The sequence below is a fragment of the Kogia breviceps genome, chromosome 4, assembly GCF_026419965.1.
Source record: "Kogia breviceps isolate mKogBre1 chromosome 4, mKogBre1 haplotype 1, whole genome shotgun sequence".
Taxonomy (NCBI): domain Eukaryota; kingdom Metazoa; phylum Chordata; class Mammalia; order Artiodactyla; family Physeteridae; genus Kogia; species Kogia breviceps.
Window position 1 is genome coordinate 114,371,862 of NC_081313.1, and position 20,917 is coordinate 114,392,778.

The 20,917-nt window shown below is 46.2% G+C and overlaps 1 protein-coding gene and 1 pseudogene across 2 annotated transcripts in view; one reads left to right on the plus strand and one right to left on the minus strand.

Moving 5' to 3' along the window:
• The window catches only part of SPOCK1 (SPARC (osteonectin), cwcv and kazal like domains proteoglycan 1), a 561,704-nt gene that overhangs the window by 73,985 nt on the left and 466,802 nt on the right, over positions 1-20,917 (minus strand). For both annotated transcript variants that reach the window (XM_059061299.2, XM_067031675.1), the window contains exon 6: positions 14,516-14,630. In XM_059061299.2, the coding sequence (XP_058917282.1) occupies positions 14,516-14,630 (115 nt within the window). The remainder of the gene's footprint in view (positions 1-14,515; positions 14,631-20,917) is intronic.
• LOC131755098 (large ribosomal subunit protein eL6 pseudogene) lies at positions 5,527-6,423 on the plus strand (annotated as a pseudogene).

Genomic DNA, 20,917 nt, shown 5'->3' on the forward strand with positions numbered 1-20,917 from the left:
TGTAACAAAAGACATACAATATGCATACCCTTTTACCCAGAAATTCTACTGCTAGGACTGTATCCTATGAAAATAATTAAGATGTGCAAAATTAATATCCAATCATGTTCAAAGAAGCAGTGTTTATAATAACGAAAAATTAGAGAGAAGCTAAGTGCTCGATAGAGGACTAGCTATAAAAATTATAGTGCATTTATAAAATCAGACACCAGGCAGCCATTAAAAATCAAGTTTTAAAAGGATAATTGATGATATGGGAATATTATTAAGTAGTATTAAGCTAATAATAATGATTTCAAAGTAGTATGTGATTATACTCAGATTGGGAGACTACGGGTAATTTTAAAACTTTCTTCCTGTATTTTTTAGAATTTTTTAAATGTTCTGTAACAAACATGTAAAACTTCTATTTTTTTAAAAACTGCTACTTAAAAATTTGCATGTGTCTACTGCCTTTTACCACATACCTGTCTTTTCCAGTTGGGCAGTTCCTTCCGCTCACATTCACGTACATTGTGTTCTAGTCCAACATGCCTCACTCATTTGTAAAAAGAAATATCCTTTCCACTCCCTTATCAGAAGTCTTTGCAAGAGACTGCAGAACACCTGATACACAAATGTACTTTACTCACAGATCAGATGCTCCCACTCCAGACCAATCCAAGTCCTAGTTGGACTGGTGCCTAGTTCTGGGAACTACATGCTCTCCTGACACTGAGTGATGCTCCTGAGACCACCTCGGGTCTCCCCTGCCCTAGATACCAAGATACCATTGGCCCTAACTCCTTGGGGGCTCCTGGCATCACACAAGCATGGCCTGTCTCTAAGCAAATGCTCTTTAAAAGGAAGGTGTTCTGTATCAATTAGAAAATGTATTTAGCTGCAAATAACAGAAAGCTTGATGAACAGCGGCATAAGCCCTTGGAGGTTCACCTTGTGACATAAGTTAGGAGAGAGGCAGTTGTGACTCTGATTCAGCAGGGAATCAGAGTCACAAATGCCCACTTTATAAGCTCCTGCTCACTCATCCTTAATGGGAATTCTTGGGTTTGTCGCCTTGTAGTCACAAAATGGTTGCCACAGCTCCACTCAAACCTCTGATTTTCATGAAAGCAGGAGCCTTCTCAGAAATCTGCAGAAGACTTTACTTGCATTCCATTGACCAGGACTGATTCCCCAGGCCACACCGCCAGCTGGAAGAGAGACTGAGAAACTAAGAATTCTGGTTTTCCTCAAAGAAAACCAGAATTGAACGGGTACGGGATCGACAACTGACAGTGCCTGCTAGTGTTGGCAAGACTGATTCTAGAATGCAAAGGTCTTTCAGAAGCCAGTGTGTTACCAAACTGCACAAACAGCAGACCAGGTTACTCGTGTGTGCATGTGTGTGTGTGTTACCTGTATTCACTGAGCGTCCTTCAGAACCAGCAGCTTTCATAATTATCTCATTGAGTTTACTTCATTCTTATAATAGTCTCTCAAGATATGCCTTATTCTCTTTGTTTTTACAGAGGTGGAAACTGACACTCAGAGAAGTAGCTTGCCCAAAGCCACACAGCCAGCGAGTTTTGAGGCTGGACTTCAATCACACAGCTGTCTAATCCCCCAGCCCCCGCATCTGCTAGTATACAACACTAGCCTCCTGGCAAGTTCCATCACATGCAACCTGGAGGGCAAATAAGGGGACTTATAAGTGTGTTTGCATCAAAACTTGAAGATGCACACGAAGACCCATGTGAGGTCAGATGGGGAGCACCCTTCTGTGGGCAACAGGTACGCTAGTGACCTTGACCGGGATCTCTCCCTTAACTGCTGCTCATGGACAAGGAGGCAACAAACCACGTACACAGGACCCCAAAGAGCCAAGTATTCAGGATGGTTATCACAGAAAAGACTGGGTAAAACAATGCAGACATTTTAGACCCAAATCAGAAGATTGAGAGTAAACTGAGGAGGAGATGTGTCTCCATGTTACATAGAAAGAGTAATAACTCACAACAGACAGGAATGAGAAAGGCACCAAATGGAACCTGGGTATTTATTTATTTAAATATTGCTCTAATTAAATAGGTAACAGATATGGTACACATTTATATTTATACTTAGTTGTGTCCACTCATGCCACAGACCCTATGCTAGGGATATAGAGACAAATGAATTAGACATAATCCTTGCTTTCAAGGTTATGACACTCTAGTGGATATAGATGATATTTAAGTTAGATTAGTTGCCTTGTCTCAACCATGATAGATGAAGTCTAGCTCTTCTGACCACTGGGACTGCAACAGCAGGTCTAAATTCTAACAAAGCTCTTGGAAAATAATTTTTTAAAAAGCCTTTGGAGTCCCAGACTTATAAAATGGGATGGAAAACAGTTCAGCCCTAGACAATTGTTACCTTGGGACAGAAGTGACCTCCCTGTGCAGACACTGAAATAACAAATGATTGATATGTTTGATGTTGATTTCTTCTCATCTGCTTACAGGAGGGACAGCACAGGACCTGGGCACAGAACAGGCATTTAATAAATGCTGGATGGACGGATGATGGATGGACAGATGAACAGACAGACAGATGCTGGGTGGATGAAGACACATTGCTCACCAGTACCTCCAGACTCAATCACTGTCCTCAGTTTTAGGAAAAAAACAAACCAAAACAAAACAGCTGTCAGAGTGTTGCCTTAAGCTTTACATTTTAATTTTAATTAGGGCTTAGAGGCCTTCAGAAGCAAGGTACATGAAGTCACAGATCAGTGTTGTTCTAGTTCTCTACATTTTTCCTGAATAGGTAAGTTTCCTATCGGGCGCGGAGATAATCAGTATTTAATCCAGCTGTCTCACAACAGAAGTATGCACAGTTCTTGCACCAGAAGCTCTCAACCCAAATGAGAACAAACTCTTGCTGTCTCCAGATACTCCCTCCTTTGCCTACGAATGTTCTCAGGAGAGCCCGTTCATGAACTGAACAGAATGTTCTATCCCAAAGGATGCTATGCTTCTGTCATCAAGGCAAAAAACATTTGCTTCCTGAGGCAACTTCAGCCCTCTTCCTAAGCTGGGGAGGCAGGATACAGGCAGAGTCAAGAACTGGGTGAGCTCAGGCTGGATGATGCCATCTGTCCCAAACCAGAGGAGCCAGAAACACACACAGCACTTACGTTCCAGCCTGAGCTCATGCCCCAGAATGTCTGATTCAAAGAAGGCCAGAGACGGGTGTCTCAGAATCGCTGAGCCGGCATCTTCAACCTAGGGACCTAATTCACTTACAATCCTCAGCCTCTTCAAGGGCTGCAACATCCACAAGCTCAAGTACATCAAAGTACTTTGAAAACCTTAAAAGCCTATTTATTTCCTCAGTTAGTTTGTTCTACAAATGATTGAAGATGGCCCAATCTGTGCCGTCCACTGGCCCATGCATGGGCTGGGCATGGTGCTCACGGCAGGAAGCTGAAGGGAAAGCTGGGACAGAAGATCCAGGTAAAGAGGACAGACTGGCAGGTGCAGAATCACAGACAGGAGCTCAGTAGGGAAGGGACCCCACAGCAGCCACCCTTCAACACCTGGGGCAAAAGAAGTGGGGGAGGGCTTCTGGGAGAAGTGCAGATGCCAGAGCCTGAAGCCTGGGGAGGCCCTGAAGGAACTGAGTCACAGACTGGGATCCAGATGCAGATCAGGCTATGACATGAAGCTCTGAACACCCCACAGGATTAGCCTAGTTCGGGACAGCATCTCCTAAGATCTGGAGAGATGTAGGGACAGGGATCTAGACCTCTTCAGCCTCAGTAATACCCTTCAGGGTAGCAGTTCCATAGGATTAGCAACCCTATAAAAGGGGCTATTAAAAAAAAAAAAAACTTGGCTTCAAGTAATGTTTAGAAAATCTTTTTTTTTGGAGTATTACTTGGCCTTGTGAATTGATACGTGATCACAATTCTGATCAAACCCCCTGTCGGCACTAATTTTCTGGTCTTTGACATTCATCTTCTAAATCTGGTTTCATAGCATGAGTGCCCCTTGCCTAGGTGATTTTAGAAGCTGGAGCTACACTCAACATCCCTTGCTAGGGTAGAACACAGAGGACTCACTGGGGTGTCAGCCACATACCACCTCCAACACATGACATAATGGAAAGGGCCATTTAGAAGATTCAAGCTTGGACAAAGCATAACTGGGCCAAGGATGCCAAAATAAATGGATACTTCATAGGATGAGATGGGAGGAAAAAGGCCCATGCAAATGCCTTCTTGAGATTCCCAGGCGGACATGTAACAGGACAGCTGCACTGGTTCCTTACACAGAGCCTTCTACATGGTGAAGTTTAGTCAAATATGAAGGACTTGCCCCCCCAAAACGACCTGCTATTGCATCACTGGGAAATCTGAAAGCAGCAATTTTTACATTCTATGGACCCATGACCATCTTCATCATCGTCTTGGCCCCGACGTCATGGTGCCTCCTCCACATCTCGGAACTGCCCCTAAATTGTGCCGAAACTATTTCTTCTGTTAGCTCACTCTAGGTCTTGAAATAATGAGAAACACAAGCAGAGCCTCCACTGTATAAGGAGCTCTACTGTCTCTCCCTGCAAAGCTCCTCCTTTTCAAGCAGGAGGGAGGGGCCCCGGGACTAGAAGTGGAACACAAGGTCTCGCCATCATGACACCACCATGATTTGGAAGCGTCTCTCAGATCTCTCTTCTCTTTTGGTCTCCACGGGCTGAAGAGAGCTGGCTCGTTGTTTTTGCTGTGGCTATGCTCCCAAGCGATCTGAATATCTATTACCATATATTCAAACAACTGCTTATTCTGAGCTTTATCTGGTGTCATTATATATTTCTCAAGTTCAATAATCAAAGTGACATCCTGCATCCTTTATGTCTAAGTGCCATTTGAGTTTTTAAACAGAGAACCATTATCAAGATGATGATGATGACACAGTTGTATTTTTTGAGCTCTACATCTACAGTTGAAATTGAGCTCATATACTTCTCACTGCACCTGATAGGAAGGTGCTGCCCCTTCCTTTGCCAAGGCCCAGGTGCCCACTACAACCTTTGGCCCTAGGAAGGACGAGACCTACCAAGATTTTACTAAGGCAGCTGGCTTGGTGACGGGGCAGCCACTTGCTCTCTTTAGATTATAATTTCAATTTATTTTGTATTGTGATGCTGTCTTTTCTTCTCACAGCAATAGATAGCAGGGCAATGAAAGAACAGTCGACTTCGGGACAGATTACAAATGAATTTTTATCTCTAAGAAGCTAGGTCGGAAACTTGTGGCTATCAGGAAAGCGCACTACGCGGTGGTGAGGAATGAGCTCATGCCAGGGTTCTGATAAACTTCAGAGAGCAAGGTGCGTTACAGAAAGAAAGAGGAGAAAATGAGTGAGGACACTGATTCTCTCACCTTGGAAAAATCCCATCAGAGAGGGCTGTGATATCAGTGACGGAGTGCATTCTCTGAGCACTGAAAGCACAGGAAAATTTAGTTTAAAATGTGTGAATGGCTTTTTCCCATCTTGCAAGATGGCGGGTGAAAAGGCTGAGAAGCCAGATACTAAGGAGAAAAAAACCTGAAGCCAAGAAGGCTGATGCCGGTGGCAAGGTTAAAAAGGTGAAGCAGGTTAAGAAGGGGAAGCCCCACTGCAGCCGAAACCCTGTCCTGGTCAGAGGAATTGGCAGATATTCCCGATCGGCTATGTATTCCAGAAAGGCCTTGTACAAGAGGAAGTATTCAGCAGCTAAATCCAAGGTTGAAAAGAAAAAGAAGGTGAAGGTTCTTGCTACTGCCACAAAAGCAGTTGGTGGTGACAAGAATGGTGGTACCCGGGTGGTTAAACTTCGCAAAATGCCTAGGTATTATCCTACTGAAGATGTGCCTCGAAAACTGATGAGTCACGGCAAAAAACCCTTCAGTAAGCATGTGAGAAAACCGCGCGCTAGCATCACTCCGGGGACCATTCTGATTATCCTCACTGGGCGCCACAGAGGCAAGAGGGTCATTTTCCTGAAGCAGCTGAGCAGTGGCTTGCTACTTGTGACTGGGCCTCTGTCCCTCAATCGAGTTCCTCTGCGGAGAACACACCAGAAATCTGTCGTTGCCACTTCCACCAAAATTGGTATCAGTGGTGTGAAAATCCCAGAACATCTCACTGATGCTTATTTCAAGAAGAAGAAACTGCGTAAGCCCAGGCACCAGGAAGGTGAGATCTTCGACACAGAGAGACAGAAATACGAGATTACAGAGCAGCGGAAGGTTGATCAGAAAGCTGTGGACTCACAAATTCTGCGAAGAATCAAAGCTGTTCCTCAACTCCAGGGCTACCTCCGCTCTGTGTTCGCTCTTACAAACGGAATTTATCCTCACAAAGTAGTGTTTTAAACTTCTTACAAAGAACCTAATTAAATAATTCGGTCCATTTCCCCCCCCAAAAAAATGTGTGAATGTACGTGTGTGGTTTTTTTTCTTTTTCTTTTTCCAAAGGAAATCTGCCCCTTTCGATGGATATTCAATTTAGGTTAAAAACACCGTGTAACGTGAGGATAAGAGCACACATTCTAGGAAAGACTTCAAATCCCTGCTCTTTCATTTATTAGCTGGGTGGCCTTAGGCAAGGTGCCGAAAAGCTCCAAATCTCAAATTTTCTCACCAGCACTACAGATGACATGTTTTGGTTGTTAGAAGAATTAAACATATACACCAAGGGCTTAATACACGTATTAAGCACCTTCTACAGATGATCTCTTGTCACAGTAAGTCTTTTTTTTTGGCCATTTTAAACATTATAATCTATGGTAAGTCTATATAATGGACAATGCTTTAAAAATAATGAGGTAGAATCATTCAACATTTGACCAATAACTGTTGGAAATCCAGACAGAAAGCCCTCATATAACTTCCATTCTAGTTGGGCAAGTCAGACAATAAACAGAATAGGTAAACAAATTATCTAATATATTGGAAGGTGATAAATGGTATGGAGAAAAATAAAGGAGGAAAGAGAGATAGGAATTGCTGGGGAGGGTTTTCCTGAGAAGGCCATGTTTGTGCAGAGATTAAAGGCTGGCTGATGGAAGGAGCCATGTAGATGTCTGGAAAGACAGTCCAGGCTGAGGCAGGATATGATGGCACATTTGAGAAACGCACTGGGACCTGATCAGGGATCTGATCATACTTGGCCTTGCAGGTCACTGAAAGGATTTTCTCTTTTCCTCTTAACAAGATGGGAAGTCAGTGGAGTGTCCTGAACAGGGAATTATACAGTCTGACATACAGTTTACAGAATGTTTAACTCCTATGTTCAAAAGAGAATGTAGGGGCCAGGAAATTAATTAGGAAGCTATTGAAATAAAAGATGAGGATGTCTTGGATCACTAGGGTGGTAACCGTGGAGGTGGTAAGCAGTGCTCATATTTGAAAATCTATTTGAAAGTAGACTCAAATGATGATTATATGTGGCACATGAGAGGAAGAAGGGTTTTTTTGTTTGTTTGTTTACTTCAGCAGATTGAAATATGAAGCTGCCATTAATTAAGATGGCAAATACTACAGGAAGAAGGAACAGATTTGGGGGGAGATCCAGAGTTTCATTTTGGACATGCTAAGTCTGACATGCCTCTGGGCGTCCAAACAGGAATGTGGAGCAGTCATTACATATTTAAGTCTGGAGTTCAAGGGAGCAGAGCTGGCAGGTTGGCTAGAAAGAGAGCAAGGTTGGGGCAGGGGGCTTGGGCAGGAGGAGAGAGACAGACAGACAGATAGATGTGACCCTCCATGAAAACATACGTACGACACACAAAAAAGGCAGGGTGCAAAATATCATGTAGAATGTGATCCTGATTTTGGACGGGTACAGTTTTTAAAGTATATTAGTATATGTTTACAAAAGATAATTGGAAGCATATGCAACAGAAAGCTAATAGAACTGGGAATATGAGACACTTTTTCCATAATACTTGGATTTTATATAAGAATGGGTATTAATTTATAAATAAAAAATAAAGGCAGGAGAAGAGTGCTGAGTGAATTATCAAAGCCATTAATTTCTAACACCAACCTCTATCTCCTTCTCTGGACTCCAGCTATGACCCTGGCCACCCTCTCCCTCAGTTTACCCTTCTCTCTCTTTTCACCTTTAGCTTTCTCCAATCAGTTGCTACCAAGGAAGCTTCAGAACGACCAGGAGAACCTGTGGTCTACTTTACCAGGGCTGAACTCACAGAAGAAGAATCTAAGTTCCAAGCCAAAGTCGGCATTTACCTCCAGAGTCCTGACAAATGGTTTTCGTCTTGGATGCAGTTGCTAATTTAACCCCCAATTGTTTTTTCTTTAAAGCTCATGACATTTCTATTAACAAGACCCTAAAAATGAAATGTTCCTTTACGTGTTTAATTTTTGACCATAATGTAGTACTGAATAATCAGTGAGCGAACTTGAATGGGTATGGAAAAGGTTAATATAAACCGCTTTTAAATTGCAAGTTGCAAGCCCCAGGCCTTCACCCTGTTACACAACAGGCATTAAAGAAAAATGTTCTTTCGTGGTTGCAAAGATAAGGCTTCATTTTGCTGGGAGCCTCTGCAGCAGGACCCTTTTAGGATTTTTCCACTGAGACATCACAGCGAGGAAGAACTTTTCATCCCGTCTCTTCGGCACCACCTCCTGTTCCCGTTTAAACACATTTCCCCAGCTCGACTTGTGATAAGTAATGGAATTAGACAACCGTCTGTCAGCCCAGGACTTCCCCCCCCCCCCAGAATCTAGCCCTCAGGTTGAAGTCACCATTTGAGAAAAGAAAATCATTGTAGACTATTTTTCTACTGTTCCCAAGTGCTCAGCTGGAGGGAACTTGTTATTTTCTCTTTAGCATGCCCTGCTGAAGGATCTGTGGAACTTCCTTCCCCACCTCCCAGCACAGTCAGGCCAGGAAGGGGTTAGAGCTCCACGGCCATCTCCAGAACACCTGAGGCTGACTGGCTGGGCCCCCATCCCTCCTCCAAAAGCTAACCTGTGACAACAGAAGCAAAGAAGGAGCTGGCCTTAGAGACAGTGCTGTTCGCTCTACTCTCTCCTCCAAAGGTGGAGGAGGAGGGGTTGGGAGAGACTCTGCAGGATGCCTTCCAAACACTACTGCTTGCGGGAACACAGGGACACTCTCTGCCTGATGGTTCACACTTCAGGATCCAGGCAAGTGACATCAGACCCCGGAGAAATAAATCTAACTCCCACCCAACTCAGCTACAGACCCTCGACCATCTTTAGGCGGAGGACTTGGCTGGCTGGGACCTAAGGGAGTACACACGGGGGACAAGGGCACTAGCCCAGGCGTCGAGAGGCCCAGGCTCTGACCCTGCCCCACACCTGCCCACTGTCTGACCTGAGGAGAGATGCCTTCTCTCCATAGGTCTCCAGTTTTCTCTTGGGGTAAATGGGAACTGAACAATGGCTCCCTGGTGCCAAACTCCTTTCCTACAGATGTGATCTGAGGTGGTAAAGCATAAAGATGGAGCCACTCTAGGGGAGGTTGGAGGCCTGACCCACTCGGCCTTCCCCTGGTCCCCATGGGGAAACCCGAGGCGCCTTCGAGGAACACAAGGGTCCCCTCGTGCATGGTATGGAGGAAGACAGGGGAGATCTTTCCTGACCTGATACCCTACAACTACAAAATTTTCACCTCAGCCATGAGGGAGCTCTGAGTCCCTCCTTCAGAGGGAACAAGGCTGCTGAGCCCAGGCCAAGGGGAAAGGTCTGTCTCTGTGAATGAGTGGAGGGGAGGGGAGTCAGGGTGGGGAGAGCAGCAGGTATGGGGCGGGCTAGCTTAAAAATGTATCTTCAAGACCCTAAGAGTCCTCTATTTTACCCCTAAAATTTCAACCACTGTAAAGAAATCAAGAAACAAGTGCTTCAGACATTCCTCATATTCTTTACTGAGGACTGAAGAAAAAGCAGCAGCAAAACTCAGAACTAAAGGGTTAACATTAGATGTGAGAGGTGACTTCCTAACTGGGCTGGCTCTCGGGTACTGGAAAATACCAGGAGAAACTGGGAAGGGATCTTTCCTAGGAGACTCTTAGAAAAGGTACAGAAACCCAGGCTTAATGTGTAGACTTCAATCTCCCTCTTCTTTTTTTTTTAACTTTTTATTTTATACTGGAGTATAGCCAATTAACAATGTTGTAATAGCTTCAGGTGCAAAGCAAAGTGACTCAGCCATATATATACATGTATCCATTCTCCCCCAGACTCAATCTCTTTCCTTTTAATTTTCCCCTTCCTTGGACAATCATTAGGCTATACTCTTGAGGATGGTCTGGTATCACAGAGATGAGAGAGAAAGCAATTCAGTAACTTGTCCAAGGTCATGAGCAACTGAGAGGTGTGAGAGGAAATATTCAGAGGTATTAAAGGATGACACCGCCCTCCACCATCTCCCCAGAGGCCACATCAAAGGAGAGATGCCGGGGAAAAAAAACAAAGAGAACACACACACACACACACAAAAATCAACCATTTGTCTCTGACTTCCTAAAAATGATCTCAAAACCAAAGCTGAGACAAGAGACTTTTGATTTCCAAGAACCGGGTTTGCTGTAACTCAAACGGCCAAAGGCTGGAAGAAGCAGAGTGAGATCAGAAAGAGAGCTACTTAGACCCTGGCCTCACACACCTTGGACACTCACATCCAGTACTGATCACAGTTGGGGCTACAAAAGGGAGGCGAACAGGCAGAGGCCGGTGAGTCCCTAGGACTCATGTTCTGCTCACCACAGCTTTCTGGTCTCCAAACTCAGCTCTGGGGCCTGGGCAGGAAGAGGCACTCCTGAAACCCCAGACAGATGGAGGTCCCGCAGCAAAGATGACCTGTGTCTTTCTACCAATACAAAGCCCATTTTGAGGTAAGTCTCACATAGATGTCCTCTGCGTGCAAGAGAAATGGCTGCTGGGCAGATCCAAGGAGAGAGGGCTTGAGAGAGCAAACTCACTACAGTCTTTCTTGACACCAGAAGGTCACAGAAGTTATGTGTGGCCCTGAAGGGGGCCATGGAGGGGCAGTGAGAGGATAAGTAAACTCAGAAGAGTAGGCTTAGAAGAAAGAAGACTCGGTATGAGTGAGCAGAGGTCACAGACAGGATCTTAAACATCTCTCCTTGGCTGCACTCAGGATGAAACATTGCTGGACAACTAATTAAAAACTGCAAAACCCCATAGAGGTAGATTCCAAAGAAAGAGACACACCAGGAGCCACCTGACACCGATATGGTAGCTCATAAGCCCTCATCCCACCCCTACTTCCTAGAATTTAGACATAATCCCGAATTGACAGAATTTACCTGGAAATGACTTCACTAATGTTTGTATTACCAGAAGGAACCACGGTTCAAAATAGAGGTAAGGCTGAAAATAAAATGTCATCATCAACAACAGGAATGTCACATTTTTGACACACCTGCATTTGAGAGACTGTCAAATGTCATCTCTGTAATAGGCACAGACACAAGGCTGCTCTGGATGCTGTTCAGAGCCACGGTGTGTCTCACGGATGGAGTCTGCCCGTAGACGCCACTCCCACCGCAGCTTCAGAGAGGGGTGGCTGCCAGGTAAGGGGGTGTGGACTGCTGGGCACTCCTCCTCCGCCTTTCACCCAACAGCCAAGGGGCCAAACGAAAGCTGCCCTTCCTTTCACCTCCAATCCCTTTTGTGCCTCCATCCCCTCCTCCTCATCCCAAATGCCACAACCTCAGTTCAGTGCTCACTGCTTGGCGCAAACTGTTGCGAGAGCTACGTGGAAAGAATTGTCAAATTAAAGGAAAAAGTCAGCCTTCCCTTGACTGATTCTGTCTGGGTAAAATGTGTTTCATTTAATGTTTCATTTCACATAATGGCCCTGGGATCTATCAGTGCCCTGACTGCCCGTAATATGCCCTTATCCTCCAGGGAAACACTGATCAAATTCGTATTAAATAGTTAAGCATCCTATCCTGGTAGGGGATTATACTCTCCTTCATTAGGATATTGTTGGATATGTAATAAATTAACTACATTCAGTCTTGTCACCAACAGGTAGTTCCTGCTTCCTCTCATGCTTATATAAAATATTTGCTTTAAGTCACAGCAGAAATTGGGTCTTTAACCCAAAAGGATAATCACAGAGCCTCATGGAAAGAAATGTACCAAGTTTGATGGATACTTCAAATACCAGACACCTTGTTACAGGCTTCCAAGGTGATATTTCTTAGATAATTGCCAGGTGATACTAGAGACAGAGTGTGGAGTTCCAGGACTCTGATGACTTCATAAAAGCAGACAGTTGACCCAAGAGCCAGTGGAACAAAAAATAATTAGACAGGACTGCAGGAACTAATGAAGGAAACATAATTTTGATCACTGGTTTGAGAATATTGCTGGTATTATTTTTTATTGTTCTCATTTCTGATAGGCATATAATGAAGTCCTTTTGCTTTCTTCCTGACCTATCTCTCACTGTTAACTTAGTTGTCTATGCTTTTACAAACATTTGGAAATGAAACCCTTTCAAGTGGTAATCTTGTTCTCACTAACCTCTCCAAATTCTGGAACAACACTTTTTTTCTGAGTCTTTTTACTTTCAATGCCAATGTAGTTACGCTCGCACAGGCTCGATAAGAATTTGTTCTAGTTTTCACCAGTAAGTAACTGAACAAATAGATGGTACAGCCAAGGCCATACCTGGAGAGTCATATTTGAGAGTGAATCTCATTTAATCAGATGTGACAAACCCACCATGAAGAAACAAGGGTTGTACTTTGTTTAAAGAACCACGAAGCCCTCCCAGAAAACTACAGGCAAAATGGTAGAAATGGCTTTCTTGGATTGGTTTCCTTCTCTCAGAATAGAAGACTAAATAAAAGCAATAAAGAATATAATTGGAATAAGAGAGGCTATTGAGACTTCCTAAGAAGATTCTTAAGAAATCTCTAGACAGAAGTTAATTTTGTAGGCTTTGTAGTTGCTTACCACGGCACGGCTTTAGGTTTTCTGACCAAACTACAAGGAGGCTTATGTAGATTAGTTAACATTTCTTTTTTTTTTTTTAAAAATTAATTAATTAATTAATTATTTTGGCTGTGTTGGGTCTCTGTTGCTGCGCACGGGCTTTCTCTAGTTGTGGTGAGTGGGAGCTACTCTTCGTTGCGGTGCATGGGCTTCTCATTGCAGTGGCTTCTCTTGTTGCAGAGCACGGGCTCTAGGCGCACGGGCTTCAGTAGTTGTGGCTCGTGGGCTCTAGAGCACAGGCTCAGTAGCTGTGGCACATGGGCTTAGCTGCTCCAGGGCATGTGCCATCTTCCCGGACCAGGGGCTCAAACCCGTGTCCCCTGAATTGGCAGGCAGATTCTTAACCATTGTGCCATCAGGGAAGTCCCTAGTTAACATTTCTTACTAGAGATATATAGAAGATCAGACCAAAATGCAATGAGATAAGCTTTCTGGTAACCAAGAGTAATCTATGGAGATTATTTGTGACCCCAGTGCTTTACAGTTTACAATGTCCTTCCACATCCTGGGTTAAACCTCCCAAAGAGCCTTCTAACACAACATTCCAGAAATCACCATGAACAAATTTACACTTGAACATCTCCATCTATGTGCCTTGGAAAAGACAAAACAGCTTAGGAAGAGGTAAGTGGATAAACACTTACACCCTATTATTCTCCTCCATCACAAATACCTGCAGGCTTTAGAAGACATGCGTGTGCATGCATGCACAGACACTCACACACAGATGTCCAACATTTCCCATGGGACAGCCACCTACACCTGAGAAAGCCCAGCTCCAACGCAAAACTTCTATCTTGAAGGCCAACGCAAACTTCTATCTTGGGTCTCATTACGGAAGGCTTGTAAGGGGCTGAGACCAGTGGGCCAACCTTACTTTCTCCATCATGAAAACATCCAGATAAGTCCGACCTTTGCCACCCCTTTCAGCCATGGAAGAGAAACCGCAGCGCCTGGGGAGTTATTCTTCTTCCATCTACCCCCTGGCTCTGTGTCACATGCCAGGCAGAGGCAGAACATATTAGTAGAGAATTGATTTTGTGCGGGGATACTGTCCAGCATCGTGACATCTCTGCAGTCTATGTTTTGAAATCTGGCCTTTCAAAGGATTTAGAGATTAGAGTCCAAGGAAGACCAAGGTGCACCCCAGGGCAGGCCTGGTCTTAACACTGAAACCCTGCCCTTCCTACACCATAGCCAATTTGACCTCTGGAAGAACCTAGTGCATATCTTGGTCTAACAGACTTACTTTCAAAGACTCTCAGCTCTTCTTTTTCTATTTAATGGCAGCTGAAGGCGGTTCAGTTTGGCGTCCCTAAATGACTAGGGTACTTGCCGAGCATAACAGTCTCCCCAGCCTGAGCTAGAATGCCTCTGCTAAGGGCCAGGTTCCTGGCGTCTGGGGAGGGAGGACCTTGGCCATGTCAGGTCGTCCTGACCACACAGACCCCCTTCTGGGGGTGTCCTGCGATGCCCACTCACCATTCTTCTCTGCCTTGTGTTTTGGTGGCTTGGGCTCCGGGAGACATGGACAGGGCCCGTCGCAGAGGGTGGTGAGACTTTTGCCAGTAGAACAAGCATGGAACTCCAACTTGCACTGCAAAAGACAGACAGAACAAGCCTTAAGAATACTGCCATGCAGACCCCTCCCCAGCTTCCTTAGGAAACTACCAGTGCCCTTCTAACCACAATTAGGCTCACAGAAGCAAAGACAGAGCGAAGAGGAGTTCATCTCTGTTAAAGGTCTGAATTACAGGATGCTAACTAAGAAATGGCCTCCTATGTTTTCCCAAATGCACAGGATAACATCTAAAAACACTTGTACAGGGAGGCTTAGTTTAGTAAGTGGTAAACTCAACCATAACCGCTGATGCAAGTATCAGGATGAAACTTAACATCTGTGGAGTCCCAGAGGGTCCACAAAGACGAAAGGCTGAAGGCTGCTCCAACTTGCTCCCTTACCCCCACTAGGGAGGCTCAGCCAGTGTAGCCCTCTGGTCCCGCTCAGCTGCTCACCCCTCTTTCTGGGGAGGAAGGGTAACAATCTACTTAGTAAGTTTGGATGGTGTGTGAGGCCCAGCCCTTTCCCCAGGAGCAAGCGAGGAGTGAATGCTTTGGCCTCAAACATCCAAAACCTAAGTCCAACACAGTCTGTCCCCCTAGAGGATGCCTGTGGTTGTCTAAGTAGCCTGGGACTGGGTGGAAACGTCCACTGAATTCTAGGATTCAAAATGAGAAGCCCCAAAGCCATACAACGTCCTGTCAACCGCCTCATATTTTGGCCGCTCTCTCCAGTTCTTTACCCTTAAGTCTCAACTGATTCAGAACCCAAGCAGGAAAGAAGGAGGTTCTTTACAGATGCAAGAGACCACAACAATTAACAGCATTTTATTATTACTACATTATGGAATAAGAAATGGAGACTCAGAGGCTAAATAACTTGTGAAAGCTCCGGACCCGCACAATCCAGGATTCCAAACCCCGTCTGACTGACTCCAGGGCCAAGCACTTAACCGTCCCCATCACTGTGTCTGTCACGTGGAGGGACCGAGAGAACAGATGGCCTGCACTGGACTCCGCGTGTGGCTAATTATGCAGCCGGGCTACCGGCCTGGGCCTGAGTTGTCTGAGAGTTCCCTCCCTTTCTGACCTGCAAAATTCTCTAGATCAAGGCCTGTGTGCAATCAGGCTTCTGCAAAGGCCCACAGGCCCAGAACCACGCTGGTATCTGCTGAAGGTTCAAAGGAAGGGGAGACGGGCAGAAGGGACGGAGCACCCCCGTGCAGCTCTCATCAGGTGCCACGGGGAATCTTTCAAAGGGAAAGAAAGGGGAGATACGGTCCTTGCCCTCAGAAAGCACAAATGCGTACCTTTGAAAAGGCCGCCAGCGTTTGCAAAGCAACACACGAGTGCAGATGAATCCTGGCTCCTTGTGCTCCTTGTGAGACGACGGGGGATATTCAGTCCCCACACTGATTATGCACCGGGCATGGGGAGAGAGGGCTTTCAACCTACACGTGCTGGAGTCCCTCGTGTAATTCCTACCGTCGGCCACACAGTCGCCTGAGACCCTTGCAGAGAGAGCACGGCAGACGAGCCAACGGGGAGCTGGCTTCCTCTCGATGCACAACTCCCTTTTGTGCACACTGCTGGGTGTCTGGTGTGGCCCAGCGTGGTGGCAAGCGTGCTGGGGGCCGTATGAAAGGAAGCCACGGCCCAGACCGCAAACATCGATGGACGGACGTAGTGAGGAAACAAAAACCGTGCGACCATGTGATGTGACGATTAGGAGAGGAGGGATATATATGTGTATGTAGGGATGTAGCACAAAAGAGACCCCAGGTATGGGCCATGCCTGCAGATGGTCCAAATGGACAGAAGACGCACCAAGGAGAACACTGGAAGGCGGCAGGTGGGTCCCCAGTGTAAGAAGCTTCTTTTCAACTAGCACAGCCTGTGTGCACGTGCCCAGGGCTAGAGGGGAGACCACTGCTACTGGCCCCGCCCCACCCCCTCCTCCTCCCCAGGACTAGCTCTCTGGAACAATCCTCAGGTTCAGGCTAGTGATTCTCATACTATTTTCTCAACAGAATCCCTAAGGCTAATTTAGAGGGGGAAATACACTTTGTTTTTTACATGTCAACTTATTTTATGAAGTCAAAATTAGTACGGTGACTTGCTCTAAAGCCTTATCATACTGTGACTGCAACTGCCTGCTTGTATCTGTGATAGATGGTAATCCTCTTCCCAAACATTCTCTGGCCTCCCCGGAAGAGGAATCTATACTTTGCTCAGGGACGTGTGTCATGAAATCTGATGTCCCCTCTGTGGTGACAGCACTCTCGACCACATGACTTGCTCTGGCCAGCAGATGGTGAGTAGGAATGATCCAAGCCAGGTTTGTGTGACATTTGAAAAACCACTGCTTGATTTTCCCCTCTTGCTTTTTCCCTCTGTTATGGAAACGGCATGTGTCCCATAAGGGCCATTCCTTCTGCCTGGGACCCAGACGGCAGAGGACACGGAACAGAGCTGAAGCGAACCCACAGCCAGCACGCAACATGCACAAGGAACTAATGCTTGCTGTCACAAGCCACTGATGTTTGGGGATCCCTTGCCACCACAGAATACTTTAGCAAAAGGTGACTTCCTACTAGACCCTAAGGTACTTAATGGCAGGGAAAAGTCTTAGTCGCGGTCTTATCCCTGGCAGGGTATGATACACATATAGCCCTGGCACACAGTACGTGTGCAGTCAATAGCTGCTGAATGATGAAGGCAGGAGGATGGGGTCCCTGTTCGCTCTGCAGCTCTGAACCTCTGTTCCGGCCACCAGGAGCCACCAGGCTGCCTGCGCAAGGTGTGTAGGTACCAGAGCTCAGCATCTGAGATGCTCATCGTGAACCATCCTTGACTCACAGCGCTCCTGGTCCTCTCTCTGAGCTCCACATTTAACGCTCTGCCTTTCAGCCTCCCCGCTCACCCTAGTCTATCACTGGAGTCAGAATCCAGTCCATCTGCTTCCCAGGTACCCAGAACAACCGCCTCTTGGGTGGCCTCGCCTGGCCTAGGGACTCCTGCGCACTGTGATTCTAGTAACACAGCGTCCGTGGCTGGCCCCGGCAGCCCTCTCCTGCACAGTCGCTGTCTCAGTCTGTGGCGGCAGCCAGGCCTCTTCCCGACTCCAGGAAGGGGCTACCAGAGAAAACAATATTTATCTGCAGTGGTGAAAATGCATGTTTCAAGGACACAGATCTGCCTTTTATCTTCCAGAACAATATGTGGCATTTAAATGGAGCTCAAAGGCTATAATTTCATTTTTTTATAAAGCTCAAAATGTGCTATTTAGAGATATACACATATGTGGTAAAAGCTACTTTAAAGAAGCCGGGGGGGGTGGGGCTGCTGACAGACACCATCAAGATAGAGGTCACCTCCAGAGAGGAGGCAGGGGATGGCGTCACACAGGGGCCCACAGACGCACGGTGAAAATTGGGAATGGTTTATTTCATAAGTTGGGTGTTGGATTCTGAGGATTCTGTTTTGTTAGTAGCTCTGTCAACATATGAATAATACATATATGTTTACGTGTCAAGTACTTTATGATCAAACATAAAACACAGTTTATAGGCTTCTATCCAGGTAAGGAGCAACTATCACCACATCTCCCGAGGAAGCTGGTTAGGAGGAGTGAGAGCACATGTGCGGGGATGCCCCTGGGAAGGATGGTGAACCCTGAATATCTCTGGGCAGAGGCATCTAAGGGCCTACAACCCAGGCATCTCACACATGTTCCCTTCCTACAGCTCTTCTCCAAGTCGCACCCGTGGAGTTACCTACCAGTCTCTTACCCCATCCCCTCTTCCCCAGGTCCTTACTGGGCAAGAACAGATATAGAAGCCAAAAGGTGGTCACTGCACCAGCTTTACCCAGAGAGGACACAGAACCCTCACAGTACAGGGCTTCCCATTAGACCGGGACGTACAGCGTGCCTTGGACCTTCACACCTCCAACTGCCTCTCCCAACCTGCAGGGAACGAAGGCCTAGGAAAGTCCTGGGTCCACTTACCACCAATCACAGGCAGAGACAACACACAGACCTGGGTGGACCTGGCATAAGTGTGCCCGGGTCTGTGCATACAGAGATTTTGGAAACATAAGGCAGGTATGCTACCCCTTGAGTACAGGCCCTCCAAGAGAATGGGAGCCAAGAGAAAAAGAGTTGCCCACGTTACCTGGCCAGTGCAGGAATGCTGCTCCTGGCTGTGACTACGAACCTGACCTAAGAGATGCCAGGCTCCCACCCAACAGGACATAGGCAGCTTTCCTGGGAACAGGGCAGCGGGGAGCAGAGAGCAAGAGCGTGAAAGTGTCCTCCCAGGGAGACATGGGAAGGGAGAAATAAGTGTCCCCCAACACCACAGGGACATCACTAGCTCCCGCCCTACCTCAGGACCAAATGACAAGCCTTCAGAACTCCCACACCTTCACCCTCACAGTGTTCTCAAAACAGGAGTTGAAAACTGGCAAAATTATGATGGTGATCCCTTGGCATTTAGGACTTGCTCAGAAAGCATGTGTCTGCTTCCTCCATGTGTGTCCTGCAGGTCCTGAGGTTCCAGGTAGCCAGCCGGCACCCCACCCTGCCCTGCCCCACCTGGGCTCTTGTCCTGCATCAGAACAGGGTCTGCAGAGCTCCAAGTTAAACAGGGTGGCCTGTGAGCCTACCTCTTAAAGAGTCTGTAGCCTGGAGGTGGGCTCTAAAAACAAACTGAAAAATGACATTCTTGGGAAGTGACACCCATAACTCCTCATTTTAGGAAAAAAAATGGGGTTGGGGGATAGAAGAGGAACAAACAGGTACAAACAAAGAATATGGGTTTGGAGTGGAGAGCCATTCAATCTACAAAGTTCACAAAGAGCCAAAGGCAGAGGTGCTCCCTGGAGCTTGTCCATCACAAGGGGAAAGAGTCACAGCTCAATAAATGTAGAGTTGCCACCAGAAGGTCACCGTGGCCCATGGGGGAGAACCCTTCTAGCCCTGGCCAACACTGGAAGCTGGTCTAAAAAGAGATGAATTACTACTGTCCTGCCCACCTGCTCACCCTCTGGGAGGGAAAGATTTACACCTTGTGCTATGGGTTGAATTACACCCCTCATGGTGGAGTCCTAACCCTCAGTATCTCAGAGTGTGGCTTATTTAGAAATAGGGTCTTGACAGAGATAATCATGTTAAAATGAAGTCATCATGGGCTTCCCTGGTGGCGCAGCGGTTGAGAATCTGCCTGTCAATGCAGGGGACACGGGTTCAAGCCCTGGTCTGGGAAGATCCCACATGCCGCAGAGCAACTAGGCCCGCGAGCCACAACTACTGAGCCTGCGCGTCTGGAGCCTGTGCTCCACAACAAGAGAGGCCGCGACAGTGGGAGGCCCATGCACCGCGATGAAGGGTGGCCCCCACTCGCCTCAACTAGAGAAAGCCCTCGCACAGAAACAAAGACCCAACACAGCAAGAAAGAAAGGGAAGAAAGAAAGAAAGAAGCTTTCATTTAAAAACAAAGAAACAAACATTGTTTTCAGAATAATACTGTGTATCACTGATTTGTCTAAATAGCACTCCCACACGCAGTGTTAAAAAAAAAAAAATGAGGTCATCAGAGTGGCCTCTAATCCAATATGACTGGCATGGTTATACAAAGGGGAAATTTGGACACAGAGACAGACACACACAGAGGGAAGATGATGTGAAGAGTCATGGGGGGATGAGGACCATCCACAAGAAATGCCTGAGGCTGCCAGAAGCTGGAAGAAGCAAGAGACAGCTTCTCCCTGGCAGTCCCAGAAGGGACCAACCTTGCCCACACCTTCATTTCGGACTTATACCTCTGGGACTGAGATGATAAACTTCTGCTGTTTAAGCCACCCAACTCATGGTACTTTGTTACAGCAGCCCTAGCAAACTAATACACCTTCCATTTTTAAAAAGAGAGTCTCTAAGGGATGGATCACCTTGTCTTAGGTTCATAAAGCACAGATCTTGTGCCAAGATGGCTCAATTCTCCTAAAAAGAAAGAAGGTAACATGAAGTGGCAGCCTCAAGATATGGGGCAGCTGGACATGAAGAACTTGGCCAATGTACAAGCTGAGACTCATGCCCAGAAGAGAGGAAATATGAAAAATTCAAGGCTTTATATTGATTTTACGATGAAGCAGTTAAATAAATAATTAGCCATAACTATTGAAAGGAGGAGAGTTGAAGAAGTGGGAAATAAGTTAAGGACTTTACATACAGTACTGGAACCCATATTCATATAAACACAAATATAAAAATAAATACAAACCCCTGAAGCTTCTAGATCCCTTGACCTGCTGGGACAGAAATGC